Here is a 14,520-nt window from a genome sequence, read left to right as displayed (position 1 = left end):
AATTTCACAAATAATGTGATAAATATAATCCATTACTCTTAACTAGGGGTTATGGGTTTAAATTTGAGAATCTCTTAACTAGAGGTTATGAGTTTAAATTCCGGGAAGGAAAAATACTGATAGGAAACGTTTCCCTAAAATGGGTTGATGCGACCTATGGTTAAAAAGAAAAAAATACTACTCCCTCCATTCCTATTTATATGAACCTGTTTGACGGGGCACGGTGTTTAAGAAAAAAAAGAAGACTTTTGAAATTTGTGGTTCTAAACAAGTCAAAAAGGGGCCCAGAGTACTTGTGTGGTTATAAAAGCTTCTCATTAAGGGCAGAATTGTAAATTTAAACTAAATTGTTTCCAAATTTAAAAAGGGTCATTCTTTTTAAAACAGACAAAAAAAATAGATTCACATAAACTGGAACAGATGGAGCACTGTATTTGACAAGAAAGACCAAGTCCAAAGTAAGTTTCGATCGTACAACAAAATACATAAATTTATGAGCCAAAATTGACCAATGGTCTTGCCTCGAACTTGTAGCTGATGATAAATTACTTTACAAAGTCAGAATTAAGATAAAGATGGTAAGAAAAAAAAAACAAGTTGCATCATGGATTTTATTCTATGTATTTATTAGTAATATTTTAATTATATTTCTGAAAGGACTTCCAGAAAATAAAAGGTTTAAAGATTTAATTGAATACATAATTTCGTCTGACCTTATATCTATCCTCACACTTGTTTATATAATCACAGTTCGAGCACACAACCAATTTGCATCTCTTGACACAGATTTATTTAATCTTCATTTTGCTTAAATCAATAAGTATTTTACAATGAAACACAATCTTTCTACAGTTGGTATGCTTTTGTTTTCAACGATAAGGACGCTTTATGTCACCATTGTTGTTACCACTAAACTCCAAGATGATTAACAATTTAAAAACTAGAGATTTTTTCTGTTGAGCGGTGTGGCCTAACAGTCAAGTAGTTAAAAATCATGAAAGCTCAAAGTTTAAATTTTTGCCGAAATTTAAAATAAATATAATATAATCTCTTTTCATTTGTCTAAGTCTTTAACGACAGAATTATCTGATTTTTGTACTGGTAAAAGATAAACACAAATACATACAATTGAAATAGTAAAGTGTGAGGGCCCAAACACCACAATTATATTATTATATAATAAAGAAATCGCTATTTGATGCTGCCATATTCCTTTAACTGGTGTAGTTCAGAGTAGGCCACCATTAACCACCAAAGGATGTGGTGCAGTGGATGAGATTGTTCTTTCCTTAATCAGATGTCTCGGGTTCGAGCTCTGGGTATGATAAAATTCTTGGTAGAAAGCGTTTTCCTCTTAATAAGGCCCTACGCGGCGTGAACCCACATATAGTTGGGCTTTAATGCGGGAACCAGGGGTAAATTTTAAAAATAGTCAGATTTACAACTGGTCGTTCAAAAATAGCCCAATTTCAAAAGTAATCGAAATTTAGCCACTTATAAAGATAAATCTGAGCGAAAACACTGTTCAAAACCCGGAAAATACTCCAGTATATTATGCTGGAATTCCAGCATAAGTATACTTGAACTCCAACATATTATACTGGAGTTCCAGAATAAGTATGCTGAAACTCCAGCATAATATGATGGAGTTCCAGCATAAGTACACTAGAACTCCAGCATAATATACTGGAGTTCCAGCAAGTATATTGGTCCAGTATAATATATTGGAGTTTAGAGCACCGGTGCTCCAGTCTGCAGTATATTATACTGGAGCCAGCAAAGTATATCGGTCCAGCATAATATGCTGGAGTTCATACACAAGTGCACTGAACTCCAGTATATTATGCTGGACCGGTCTCTATTGCAGCAAAATAGTGGCTATTTTTCATTGACTTGGTAAATGCTGGCTATTTTTGATTGACCAATCCGAAAACTGGCTATACCGTGCTATTTTTACGAGAATCAGAGTATCGGACACCGATGGGAACCAAAAAAAAAAGAGTAGGCCACCTCTGTAGTTCTGCGCAACCAGCTAAGACACAGCCCCACTGATTTTACATGAAATTTATTAGTATTAAGAGACGTAGTTGAGATATTGATTGACGAAACAGTGATATTCCTGGGTGGTCCTGCCATTTTTATTAGGGGTAAGAAAATTTCTTTGAGTCATAAACTATCTGGAGAAAATAGAACACGTTGATTTTATCCAGACATTCAAAAAGTTTGTATTTTTTCTAAGACATTCTAGGAAACTACTAACTAGTTTTGACTACCCTTTAACAACAACTTGTTTGACCATTTCTCCAGTCACAGCTCAAAGCCAAATCCAACATTCTTATTTAAAGACCAATTTTTTCATTCTGGATTTGGTAAAACAAGAAAGTTCATTTTTCTCAAGAAAAAGCATAGAGTAACCAGCTTTGATAAAGATGAAATTTGGGAAAGAATTTGCATCTCAAATGGTCCAAGAATGGCAAGAAGCTTATATGGATTACAATTATTTAAAAGGTGTATTGAAAGATATCTTGAATTTCAAGAAGAGGAATGCACCTTTAGCAGAAATTGCAGCCACCCCAAAAGGATCTTTAAAAAGAAGGTTATCTATGTATAGAGCATATAGTGGATTACAAAGTAGATACAACAGTTTCAAAAGTTTATCTTTGAGTAATAATAATGACCAAGATGATGAAGTTATATTAGTGAATTCAGTACAACAAGAAGGATCTGAAGGTCATTATCAAACTATGTTTCTTATGTCATCTGAACATGGTGGAGAATATGAAATGGTTTTCTTTAGAAGATTGGATGAGGAATTTAATAAAGTGTTAACTTTTTACAAGAAAAAAGTAGGGGAAGTTAAGGCTGAAGCTGATGAGTTGAGTAAACAAATGGATGCACTTATTGCTCTAAGAATTATGGTTGATAAACCTTCAATTGAAATGGAAAGTTCACAAGTCAATGATCCTACTCATTTTAGAAGTCCAAGTAAGTCCAATCTTAGCTGCTGCTGGTACTTGCTTTGTTTCTACATCCCATGATTTGCCATTTTATTTGCTTGAATTCTTGATTTTACACTACCGGAAACAACCTCTCTGCCTTTTTATAGGTAGGGATAAAGTGTGCGTACACGCTATCCTCCTCAGACCCCACTTGTGAAAATATGCTGTGTTTGTTGTTGTTGTTGTAATTCTTGATTTTACACAAATATAGGTAGGTTACATATGGAGGCAATTCAAGAAGTAGAGATGACAAGTGAAGAAAGACTGGAAAAGGAAGCAACATCAGAGAGAAGAGATACAGCAAAGATGAATGAATTTAGGCCTGCTCCACTAGAGATTTTGGATCATGTAAGAATCAATGTTGAACCCGAAACACCTGTTTCGACTTTAAGAAAAGTTATCAGGATTTCAGATTCGAACTTATCGTTCAGCAAAGAGGAGCTCAGAAAAGCTGAGGAACAAATAAGAAAGGCTTTTGTTGAGTTTTATCAAAAGCTTCGACTTCTAAAAAGCTACTGGTAATGGCGCATTTTTTCGCCCTCATAAATGAAGAATGATAGTATTGTTTTTGTCTTCAATATAACTCATACTTAACTACTTAATTTGGCCAGTTTCTTAAATATGTTGGCATTTTCCAAGATCATGAAGAAGTATGATAAGGTACTACATTGAAGATTTGGCAATAGAAAGTACTCGTATAAAGTTTGGCCTTTTTAACCTTGCAATTTATTGATACAGATCACCTCAAGGAAAGCTTCTAAATCATACTTAGAGATGGTTGATAAATCTTATCTTGGTAGCTCAGATGAGGTACATTTTCCTTCAGTTTCAAAAGCTGTTTCACTATTCCACTTGCAACTATAGTTTTAACTTCACATTTGATCTTTGCTTGTTTAGGTTTCTAAGCTCATAGAAAGAGTCGAGGCCACGTTTATAAAGCATTTTGTCAATGGAAATCGAAGGAAAGGAATGAAAACTTTAAGACCACAAGCTAAAAGAGAAACACATAGAGTAACATTTTTCATGGGTACGCATGTATCCTAATTATTAGCATTAACTGAATCCATTGCATTCAGTTAGAACTATATAATGCATATGCAAAACAGCAATGTTCAGTTTTAGTAACTGATATACTTTTCATCTATAGGTTTGTTCTCTGGATGCTCAATAGCATTAGTGGCAGCTATTGTTGTATCGATACGTGCAGGAAACCTTCTAGAGCACAAGGGCCGTGGGCAGTATATGGATAACATATTTCCACTCTACAGGTGAACTAACCATCTGTCTTTTACAAAGTCGTATTGATTCTTTCCCCTTGTCTTTCTACATTAAGCGAAACCATGTTTTAAGCAATACATATGAGTAATAAAGTTGTATCGTTGCAGCCTATTCGGATTCATTGTCCTCCATATGCTCATGTACGCGGGGAACATATACTACTGGAGGCGTTTTCGGGTCAATTATCCCTTTATATTTGGCTTCAAGCAAGGAACAGAACTAGGTTACAGACAAGTTCTTCTCCTTGCTTCTGGTCTTGCAGTACTTGCATTAGCTGCAGCATTGGCCAACCTGGATATGGAGATGGATCCAAAAACAAGAAGTTTTGGGACAGTAACTGAGCTAATACCACTTGCCCTGGTGGTTGTAAGTCTAGAAAAAACATTACTTCTTCTTCTACTTATTCTATAACTGATCTATACAATATGTTTTCAAAAAATTTCATACCCCCTAATGATCTTAATTTTTTTTTTCAGGTTCTGCTTCTAATAACTTTTTGTCCTCTGAACATCATATATCGTTCAAGTCGTTTCTTCCTTATAAGATGTGCCTGGCACTGTCTATGTGCTCCCCTTTATAAGGTAACAGCAGCTTATTTAATCGATATACAGATTCACGCGCATTAGTAATATCACAGGAAGTACATAGATACTGAAATGTCTTACATCATTTTGTAGGTTACTCTGCCAGATTTCTTCTTGGCAGATCAAATTACCAGCCAGGTTTGACACCAGGCTTTTTCCTTTTAAATTGATAATTCAGTCAGTGTAGTGTGCAAATTCTGCAATACTTATCGGGAAGAACTATAATGTGCTCTTGCATTTCAGGTTCAGGCAATTAGAAGTTTGCAATTCTATGTTTGCTACTACGTGTGGGGCAACTTCAGAACAAGATCAAATAAATGTCAAGATAGCAGTGTTTACCAAATCTTATACATAGTCGTTGCAATTATTCCCTTTTGGTCTAGGTTTATTCAGGTGTGAGGATTTTTGCACACAAAAAGTTGATCATTCTGACAATATTTATATGTTGACAATTATTTAATATGGTGCATTGTGTGATTTCATGATATATACAGTGCCTTCGCCGCTTATTTGAAGAGAAAGATTCGATGCAGGGGCTTAATAGCCTCAAATATTTCTCAACCATTGTTGCTCTTGTAATGAGGACGCTTTACGATCAGAAGAGAGGAACTTTTTGGAAAGTAATGGCAGCATCAACTTCAGGAATTACTACAGTTGCAAACACTTACTGGGATATTGTCATAGATTGGGGTCTACTGCAAAGGAACTCAAAAAACCGTTGGTTGAGAGACAAACTACTTGTTCCACACAAGATTGTCTACTTTGTTGCCATTGTAAGTGCAGACACAGGTTTGAAAAATAAATTACAAAACGCTTGCAGTGAAAGTTTTTGATTACTTATAGTGTAAATGCAGGTTCTTGACATTATTCTGAGACTAGTATGGATGCAGTTGGTTCTTGATATTCAAGAACTACCATTTCTGCACAAGAAAGCATTTGTTGCAGTTGTAGCCAGTTTGGAAATCTTTCGCCGTGGCCTGTGGAACTTTTTCAGGTCAGATGCATTACTTATTGAGTTTAACTTCTATGCACTAACACCATTATAGATTACATTTTCAGGTCACCTAAAAGATAACTACCGTCCATAAAAAGTGGTGGATTAGTAACCTGAAAAATAAGAGAGTTTACCTGTTACAACATATTCGTATCTAACAGTAGTTGTGCTGTTTTCATTGTTCAGGTTGGAAAATGAGCACTTGAATAACGTTGGAAAATACCGTGCCTTCAAGTCCGTACCGCTGCCGTTTAACTACGATGAAGACAAGAGTATATAACTATGTATAATTAGCTGATACAAGGAAGTTGGAATCCAGAGTACTCTAAGACTCAAAATATTTTCTTTTCTCTTGTACAATTCTTTGAATCATTCGTCAATGGTGTTTATAATATAGTAGTTTTGTTCATGAAATTAAACAGTGAAGGTATATATAGGACAAAAAGAAAGTTGATTCCAGCCTCTTGATTAAGGATTCCATACGTATTAAAAATAAAAAATGACAACAGTACACATCTACTGCAACGTTATAAAGGGCAGCTCGTTGCACTGAGCTCCTGCTATTCGCGGGATCCGGGGAAGGGCCGGACCACAAGGGTCTATTGTACGCAGTCTTATCCATTTTTGCAAGAGGCTGTTTTCACAGCTCGAACCCGTGACCTCCTGGTCACATCTAGTACAACACTCCACACGAAAAATCTATAATCAAGAGGCAGAAATGTTCTTTTTGTTTTTGCTTCAGATTTCTACGTTCTAAAAATTGTTGTGTTTGAACTTAATGCACCAAAAACTGGTTTAGATCCAAAAGATACATTCTTTTAGTCCTAAAGTACTTGCTCATGAAAAGTCCCAATTGAATCGTGCTTGATAATTGGTTGACTCTCTCTACCAAGACGTAATACTACCAATGCAGCTTTTCAGGAAAATTCTAAGCGTTTTCTTGCCCATAATTGATGCATGAAATTAGCATAACCATGTGGCTGATGTGGGAGACTATTTGTATTGGTAAAAATAAATATTACACGTGGATTTATATATGTGGCTGATATGGCAAGATATGTGGATCACTGTGGAAGCAACAACTGGAGAGATGCATTAAAAGAGGCACGAGTAATAATAGGTACGAGCAAATCACCCACGAGATAAAAGGGTAAGGTCGCTCAAATCTGAATTGTCAAATGAAGAGACACCGGCATAAAAAATCAAGATGGAAAAGAAGGAAGATTCATGAATCGTCAATTAATGTGCATAAATGACCATAGATGTTACATAATCTTCATGAACAGTTACGATTGCCAACTATAACGTCTCATTAATATCATAATGATTCAGCCATAAAAGGGAAGAAATGTTGTACTTATATATTCCTTGTAAGGCACGTTCTCATTATTATTGGAATACAATTACTTTCTTTTGCTTCTTATCGGTTACTTTGCTATTTCTTGTTCTAATTCCCTTTCTTATTATTGAAAAAAAACATAGAATTCCTTGATTATCAGTAGTCCGAGTACTTCTAAAAGTAAGCTTTGACCGAAGTGCACAATTTTTGGTTAAACAATTTGGTTCCGTTACCGGGAATCTGATAATCTTTTCACTTTCCAAATTCATTTTTCTGTCAAAAATCATGTCGACCGCTAACGACAACAACCAACAAAACCAGCAAAACCAGTTGAACCAACTGAATCAACAAGAGGATGGAACTCCAATCTCTTCACCCCGAAATTCTTCTCAACACTCCCGAGAAGGGTCACCTGACGTATCAACATCACATGTGGATAACCAACAAGAGGAAGATCAAACTGCTGAAGATGCATTGAAGCAACTAATTGCAGAACACGTCAACAATTCTCTTCAAGCTTTTGTTAGTGGATTACCAACTATACCACCAACTCCACCTCCAAACAACACCGCAACTATAGAGAACCCACGCTCAGGACTCGCCGATTCAGGTAGTGGAGGACCTTCCAGCGAATCTCGCGATGGAAGGTCAGGTATACCAATTAATTTTGATTTAAAAAGTTTAGTACTAACTTTGCAGAAACAGCTCAAGGAGCAGAATAATCGCAAAGAGCAGATACCTGGTGTGCCACCCGTGATTAAAGGAGTGGATATTGATAAATATTCTCAACAACCTTGGAAGCCAAGTGTTGCTCCCTTGCCAATTAAAAAACGTTTAAGATGCCCGATATCCCGAAATGTAATGGGGACAACCGACCCACGAGATCATGTAACTTCGTTTACAACTGGCGTGAAAGGCAACGACCTAACCAAGCAAGAGATTGAGTCAGTGCTGGTCAAAAGAATTGGTGAAACACTCACAAAAAGAGCAATAACATGGTATTCTCTTTTACCAGAAATTTTTATTGATTCTTTTGCTGAGCTTGCAGATTCATTTATAAAAGCACACTCGGGAGCCCAAAAAGTTGAAAAGAGGATGGAAGACATCTTCAAAATAAAACAAGGAGATACAGAGCTACTCAGAGAATTCGTGGATAGGTTCCAGCGTGAAAGGATGATGTTACCACGTGTACCTGATAATTGGGCGGCTATAGCATTTGCAAGTAACCTAAATGTAAAAAGCTCAAAATCCACGAGGAGACTCAAAGAAAGTTTACGATAATTCCCTGCAACAACTTGGAATGATGTTTACAACAGGAATAGCACGAAGTTGAGCATAGAAGAAGATACTATCACTCAGTCACGGGGAGATGAAAGAACAAGTTCGAGGCGACCAGAAACTGAAAAAAGGTCCGGTAAGAAAAGGTACGAACTTTACATAGGACCAGCAGGAAGGGATTCACGTTCAAAACAAGAGAACCCGAGGTACGGTTCCAGATCAAGGGACAGATATGCGGGTTCATCATCCAAGTTTAGAAAGGAGCGAGATACACGGGATAGAGATATTAGTTCAAAAGAAAAGATTGGTGATTACACTTCAATGTTAGCACATCTGAATTGGTAGATGTTTTAAGAAGTATGGGAGATAAGGTGAGTTGGCCAAAAGAAATGAGATCAAACCCTAGCCGAAGAAACCCAGATTTTTGGTGCGAGTTTCACAATGATCACGGTCACAAAAAGAGCAGAGTGCAGATTGCTACAAGGTGAAGTAGAGCACTTGTTAAAACAAGGTTATTTAACTGATTTGTTTAGTGAGAAGGGTAAGCAAGCATATATGAGAATAGGCAGGAGCCACCAAAACCTCCGTCACCGAAAAGAACGGTTACGTGATAAGCGGAGGAGAGGAGTTCAACGGTGTGACATATACGACTGCAAAAAAGGTATCATAAGTCACGGTTACCCACGGAAAGCGAGTTCGCTAAGTTTTGGAAGAAGACAGTATAACATTTGATGATGCAAATGCAGATGGCGTGTTGATCCCACACAATGATGCACTGGTAATATCTTTACTTGTACATGATACTAATGTGAAACGAGTTTTGATTGATCCAGGTAGCTCTGTAAATATCATTCTTTTAAGAGTGGTAAATGAGATGCAAGCTGATGACAAATTGGTACCCAAAACACGTACCTTACAGGATTTGACAATTCAAGTGTTGTAACTAAAGGGGAGATAGTGCTCACCACATTCGCAGAAGGAGTAGTCAAAGATACGAAATTTCAAGTGATAGATGTGGACATGGCATACAATATGATCCTTGGCAGACCTTGGATGCACGATATGGATGTTGTTCCGTCTACTTCACATCAAGTTCTTAAGTTCCCTTCCCAATGGGGAATTAGACAAATTTGCTGTGATCAACAGGCTTCTAGAAGTATCAATTCAGTGGCAGATTCAAGCATGAAAAATGATGTTGCAGACGAAAAATAGCAATTACAGAATTCAGTTGAGGATTTAACAACTCAAACCTCAACTGGAGATGGACAAACGGATGTAGACTCAAGGCTTGATACTATTCAAGAGCTAGAGAGAACTAAAACATCATAACAACAATTGAGGAACTCGAGCTGTGGTGCTGTTTATACATTGGCCGGATAGAAAAGTTTACATTGGAACCAACTTGAGCCAGAGATGAAAGGTAAGTTAATTGAATTCTTGAAAGCTACTGCAGATGCTTAGTCGCATTTAGATATGACAGGTATACCACCGGAGGTTATGACCCATAAGCTGAATGAAGATCCAACACACCCACCTATCAAACAGAAGAAAATGAAGCAAGGATCCTTCAAAAACCAGGTAATTCAAGATGAGGTACAAAAGCTTTTAATAATCTGGTCTATCCGAGAGGTAAAATATCCTAATTGGCTAGCTAATACTGTAGTGGTGCCCAAAAAGAATGGTAAGTGGCGAGTTTGTGTAGACTATACTGACTTAGATAAAGCTTGCCCTAAAGATTCTTTCCTTTACCACATATAGATCACCTAATTGATGCTACTGCAGGATGATCACGCCCAACTATGCCTTATAAAAAGGACTAAGCGGTCGCTGCAAATATATTTCGGTTAACATGTCCGGAGTCGAATCCCACAGGGAATTAACCTATCAATCACAACTATTGGACTTACACAAATTCATGTATTCAATCTTCGGAAATATTTAAGTAATAGATTGGATGTTTACTAACTAAATATTACGTAATAAAAATGCAATAATTAAGAACTAACTACGAACGGGTTGTAAACAAGAATTGGAATGATCTAAGGTTCTGATTTCCCCTATTGTTGGAATCTTTTCTGCTACATTTGATATAAATTTTTTTAAGTCTTCTCTATCGATCATGAGCATTCTGACTGTCGTAACTCTCTCTCGAGTAATTACAACAATATACTAGACATATTCTCCCAAATTACGCTAGCTAGCCTTAAGTACAGCTCACTTGGATCGCACCCAAGGTTTCGTTATCCCTAATCCCACCTTTAAACCCTTCGTATTGATCCCTCATATACGTTAGGAGTGATGTTGTTCAATAGCTACCTAAATATGCACTCTCCCCGAGTAATGCACACTAAATAGGAACAATTAATTGAGGGCCCTTCAATCAACAACAATAAGCATATAGTTGAACAAATAGAGATAATATTATGGCAAATCTATATTAACGTAACGAGAAAATCATCCTTCAACAGGTTCCATCAAAACCCTAGATTATGCGTTTAGCTACTCCTACTCATAGTAACAATATCCAAAGTAATTTGCATAATTAAATTACAGAGTAAAGATAAAAGGATGTAGAAATCAATGATTCGAACTCCCAAGTAGTGTTCCACGAGCTATTCTTGCCTCCGGTTGCAAAAGTCCTTCAAAGTGGCATTTTTGGGTCTATTTATATGTTTGGGACAAGCCCTAAACGTGTAGGTCAACTCTTAGTCAAGCTGGGAAACAATTTAAGCCTTCAAAACTCGGACTGGACCTGGCCTTAGGCCTGGCATCGCCAGGCTAACGCCAGCCCCAGCCTGACTTTAAGCTGGCGTTGCCAGGCTAACGCCTGGTTGTGCCTGGCTTTAAGCTAGCCTTGCCAGGCTAAAGCCTAGTCGAGCTGGCTTTTGCCTGGCTTCTCCTTTTCACCGTTCTCGATCGCACTTTCGACATTTAAGTATCCCTTTAGCTCTACTTCCATCTCCAATTCACCTACACATAAAATAAACTCCATTACGCTCAAACAAAGTGTAATCTATCATTAAATCATGTAAAATGCAAGGCACATAATGTGTTAAACCGTGAATTATAGCCACACATCACAAGAGATGAATTGTTGAGTTTTTTAGATGCCTACTAAGGATATAATCAAATAAAAATGGACCCTTTAGATGAGGAAAAAATTTCCTTTATTACAGACAGGGGTACTTACTGTTATAAAGTCATGCCTTTCGGCCTAAAGAATGCTGGCGCCACGTACCAGAGGTTAGTAACGAAGATGTTTCAAGAACATCTAGGAAAAACCATGGAAGTCTATATTGATGACATGCTAGTCAAGTCAACACAGGTAGGGGATCACATCCAGCATTAGTCAGATACATTTCAGATTCTCCGTAAATTCAATATGAAGTTAAATCCCGAAAAGTGTGCATTTGGTGTGTCTTCAGGTAAGTTTTTAGGTTTCCTTGTTCCTAACCGAATTGAAGTAAATCCAGCACAGATTAAATCTATTGAAGAAATACTGGATATACTCACGAGCAAAAAAGAGGTGCAAAGATTGACAAGTAGGATAACGGCATTGGGAAGGTTTATTTCTAAATCATCGGAGAAAAGTTTTAAGTTCTTTTCGGTGTTGAAAAAGCAAAGCCAATTTGAGTGGACTGAGGAATGCCAACAAGCACTCAAAAATCTAAAAACATACTTACCAAACCCATCGTTGCTGGCTAAATCGAAGGATGGAGAAAGGCGACTAATCTACCTCGCTGTGTCAGAAACGGCGGTAAGTGCAGTATTAGTTCGAGAAGACAAAGGTAAACAATCTCCAATTTATTATGTCAGCAAGTCTTTATTGGATGCTGAAACTCAATATCCTCATTTAGAAAAACTTGCTCTAGCACTAATAATGGCATCTGGAAAGTTGAGGTCTTATTTTCAATGTCACCCTATCTCTGTAGTGACCGCTTACCCCTTACGAAATATATTTCATAAGCAAGAATTATCACGTAGATTAGCCAAGTGGACTATAGAACTAAGTGAATATGATATCATGTATCAACCTAAAACTACGATAAAATCACGGGTTTTAGCAGATTTCGTGGCTGACTACAGCCCAGGAATATTAACAGAAGCAGAAAAAGAACTGCAGGTATTCAACGAGTCTAATCCAGGTACTTGGACCCTATTTACTGATGGCTCCTCATGTGTTAAGGGAGCGGGTTTAGGCATTGCTCTAATCCCACCTTCGGGAGAAACTATAAGGCATGCAATAAAATGCCATCCTATTACTAACAATGAAGCAGAATACGAAGCTGTAATTGCAGGTTTAGAATTGGCACGAGAGCTCGGAATAGTACAGATTATAATCAAGAGCGACTCCCAGCTTGTTTTTAATCAAATGCAGGGGATTTATATAGCTAGAGAGACGAGGATGCAACAATATTTGAAAAAGGCACGAGATTTAATCAGACAATTCCAATCTTGGAAAATCGTGCAAATACCCAGGGAAGAAAATGCTGAAGCAGACACTCTGGCTAATCTTGCATCCGCTGCAGAAGTGACAAATGAAGAAAATGCTTCCATAATACATTTGTTTCATTTGACACTTGATCAAGATAAAAACGAGGTAAATTCAATAATTTAACTTAGGATTGGAGAAACAAGATCGTTAATTTTTTGCAGTACGGGATTCTACCTAAAGATAAGAAAAAGGCTTAGGCACTTCGACGAAAAGCTACCCGTTATTGTTTGGATCGGGGCAACTTATATCGAAAGATGTTCAGTGGACCTTCAGCAAGGTGTCTTGGACCTTCTCAAACAGAGCATGTGATGAGAGAAGTACATGAGGGATACTGTGGAAATCACGCAAGAGGGAGATCATTGGTAAAAACTCTAATTAGAGCAGGATATTATTGGCCAAAAATGGAAGAAAATGCAGAAAGCTTTGTGGCCAAATGTGACAAATGCCAACAATATGGTAACAATGTGCATCGCCCAGTAGAGTTATTACACCCGTTTTTGCACCATGGCCTTTTATGAAGTGGGGGATGGATATCGTGGGTCCACTACCTCAAGCCAAAGGAAAGGTACGATTTTTATTAGTACTAACCGATTATTTTACCAAGTGGATAGAAGAAGGTGCTTTCAAAAAGGTGCGGGAAAAAGAAGTCAGGGACTTCATTTGGCGTAACATCATATGCCAGTTTGGAGTTCCAAAAGAAATCGTGTGTGATAACGGCCCGCAATTCATAGGCGCGAAAATCACGAATTCTTTCATAATTGGCAGATTAAGAGGATAACTTCGAAACCTTATCATCCTGTGGCTAATGGAAAAGCTAAATCAACAAACAAGGTTATTATTAATAACTTAAAGAAAAGATTAGAGGAGTCAAAAGGTAAGTGGCCAGAAATGTTACCAGGAGTCTTATGGGCTTACCGAACGACAACAGAAATAGGTACGGGAGAGACACCATTCTCACTTGTGTATGGTGTCGAAGCCTTAATTCTAGTTGAAATAGGAGAACCAAGTACGAGGTACATCCAATCACCCGAAGAAACAAATGAGGAAGAGATGCGAGTAAATCTCGATTTGCTTGAAGAAAGGAGAGAAACAGCTCTAATAAGGATGGCAGCGCATAAGCAAATTATTGAGCGATATTACAATTGGAAAGCTCATCTTAGGTACTTCAAGATTGGGGACTTCATACTAAAAAAAGTTCTTCAATCATCAAAAGCGGCCAATGTAGAAAAATTAAGCCCAAATTGGGAAGGACCTTACAAGATTCGAGGTATCGCTGGAAAGGGCACATATGAATTGGAAGCAATGGACGGAAAAGTACTCCCCTCAAATTGGAATGATGTTCATTTGAAGAAGTATTGCTTCTGAAAGGAAAAACCCCTGGTCAGGTATCGTTTATGCAAAGTTAAGATTTATTCTTTTTTAGTTATACTAGCCATTTTAGATGATAGGCTCAAAGCTAGCCTACAACAAATGATAATATTAGACCTAAAAGACACGCGGGATGCAAAATCATCCCCGGTCTAGGTTACAACCTTTCTGATAGAAATAAAAAG

The 14,520-nt window shown here is 37.4% G+C and overlaps 1 protein-coding gene across 1 annotated transcript; it reads left to right on the top strand.

The window, feature by feature from the left end:
* LOC109230853 (phosphate transporter PHO1 homolog 9-like) lies at positions 2,126-6,314 on the top strand. The gene is made up of 13 exons (XM_019396309.1): positions 2,126-2,985; positions 3,211-3,517; positions 3,611-3,659; positions 3,738-3,809; positions 3,897-4,026; positions 4,147-4,267; positions 4,385-4,643; positions 4,754-4,858; positions 4,955-4,999; positions 5,105-5,254; positions 5,356-5,634; positions 5,716-5,855; positions 6,042-6,314. Exons 1-13 carry the CDS (start codon positions 2,430-2,432, stop codon positions 6,133-6,135), a joined length of 2,307 nt encoding a protein of 768 aa, XP_019251854.1. The 5' UTR covers positions 2,126-2,429; the 3' UTR covers positions 6,136-6,314.

The sequence above is a fragment of the Nicotiana attenuata genome, chromosome 8 (genome assembly GCF_001879085.1).
Source record: "Nicotiana attenuata strain UT chromosome 8, NIATTr2, whole genome shotgun sequence".
NCBI classification, from domain to species: Eukaryota; Viridiplantae; Streptophyta; class Magnoliopsida; order Solanales; family Solanaceae; genus Nicotiana; species Nicotiana attenuata.
The sequence above is the reverse complement of the archived record's forward strand: the minus strand, read 5'-3'. Positions and strand labels throughout refer to the sequence as shown.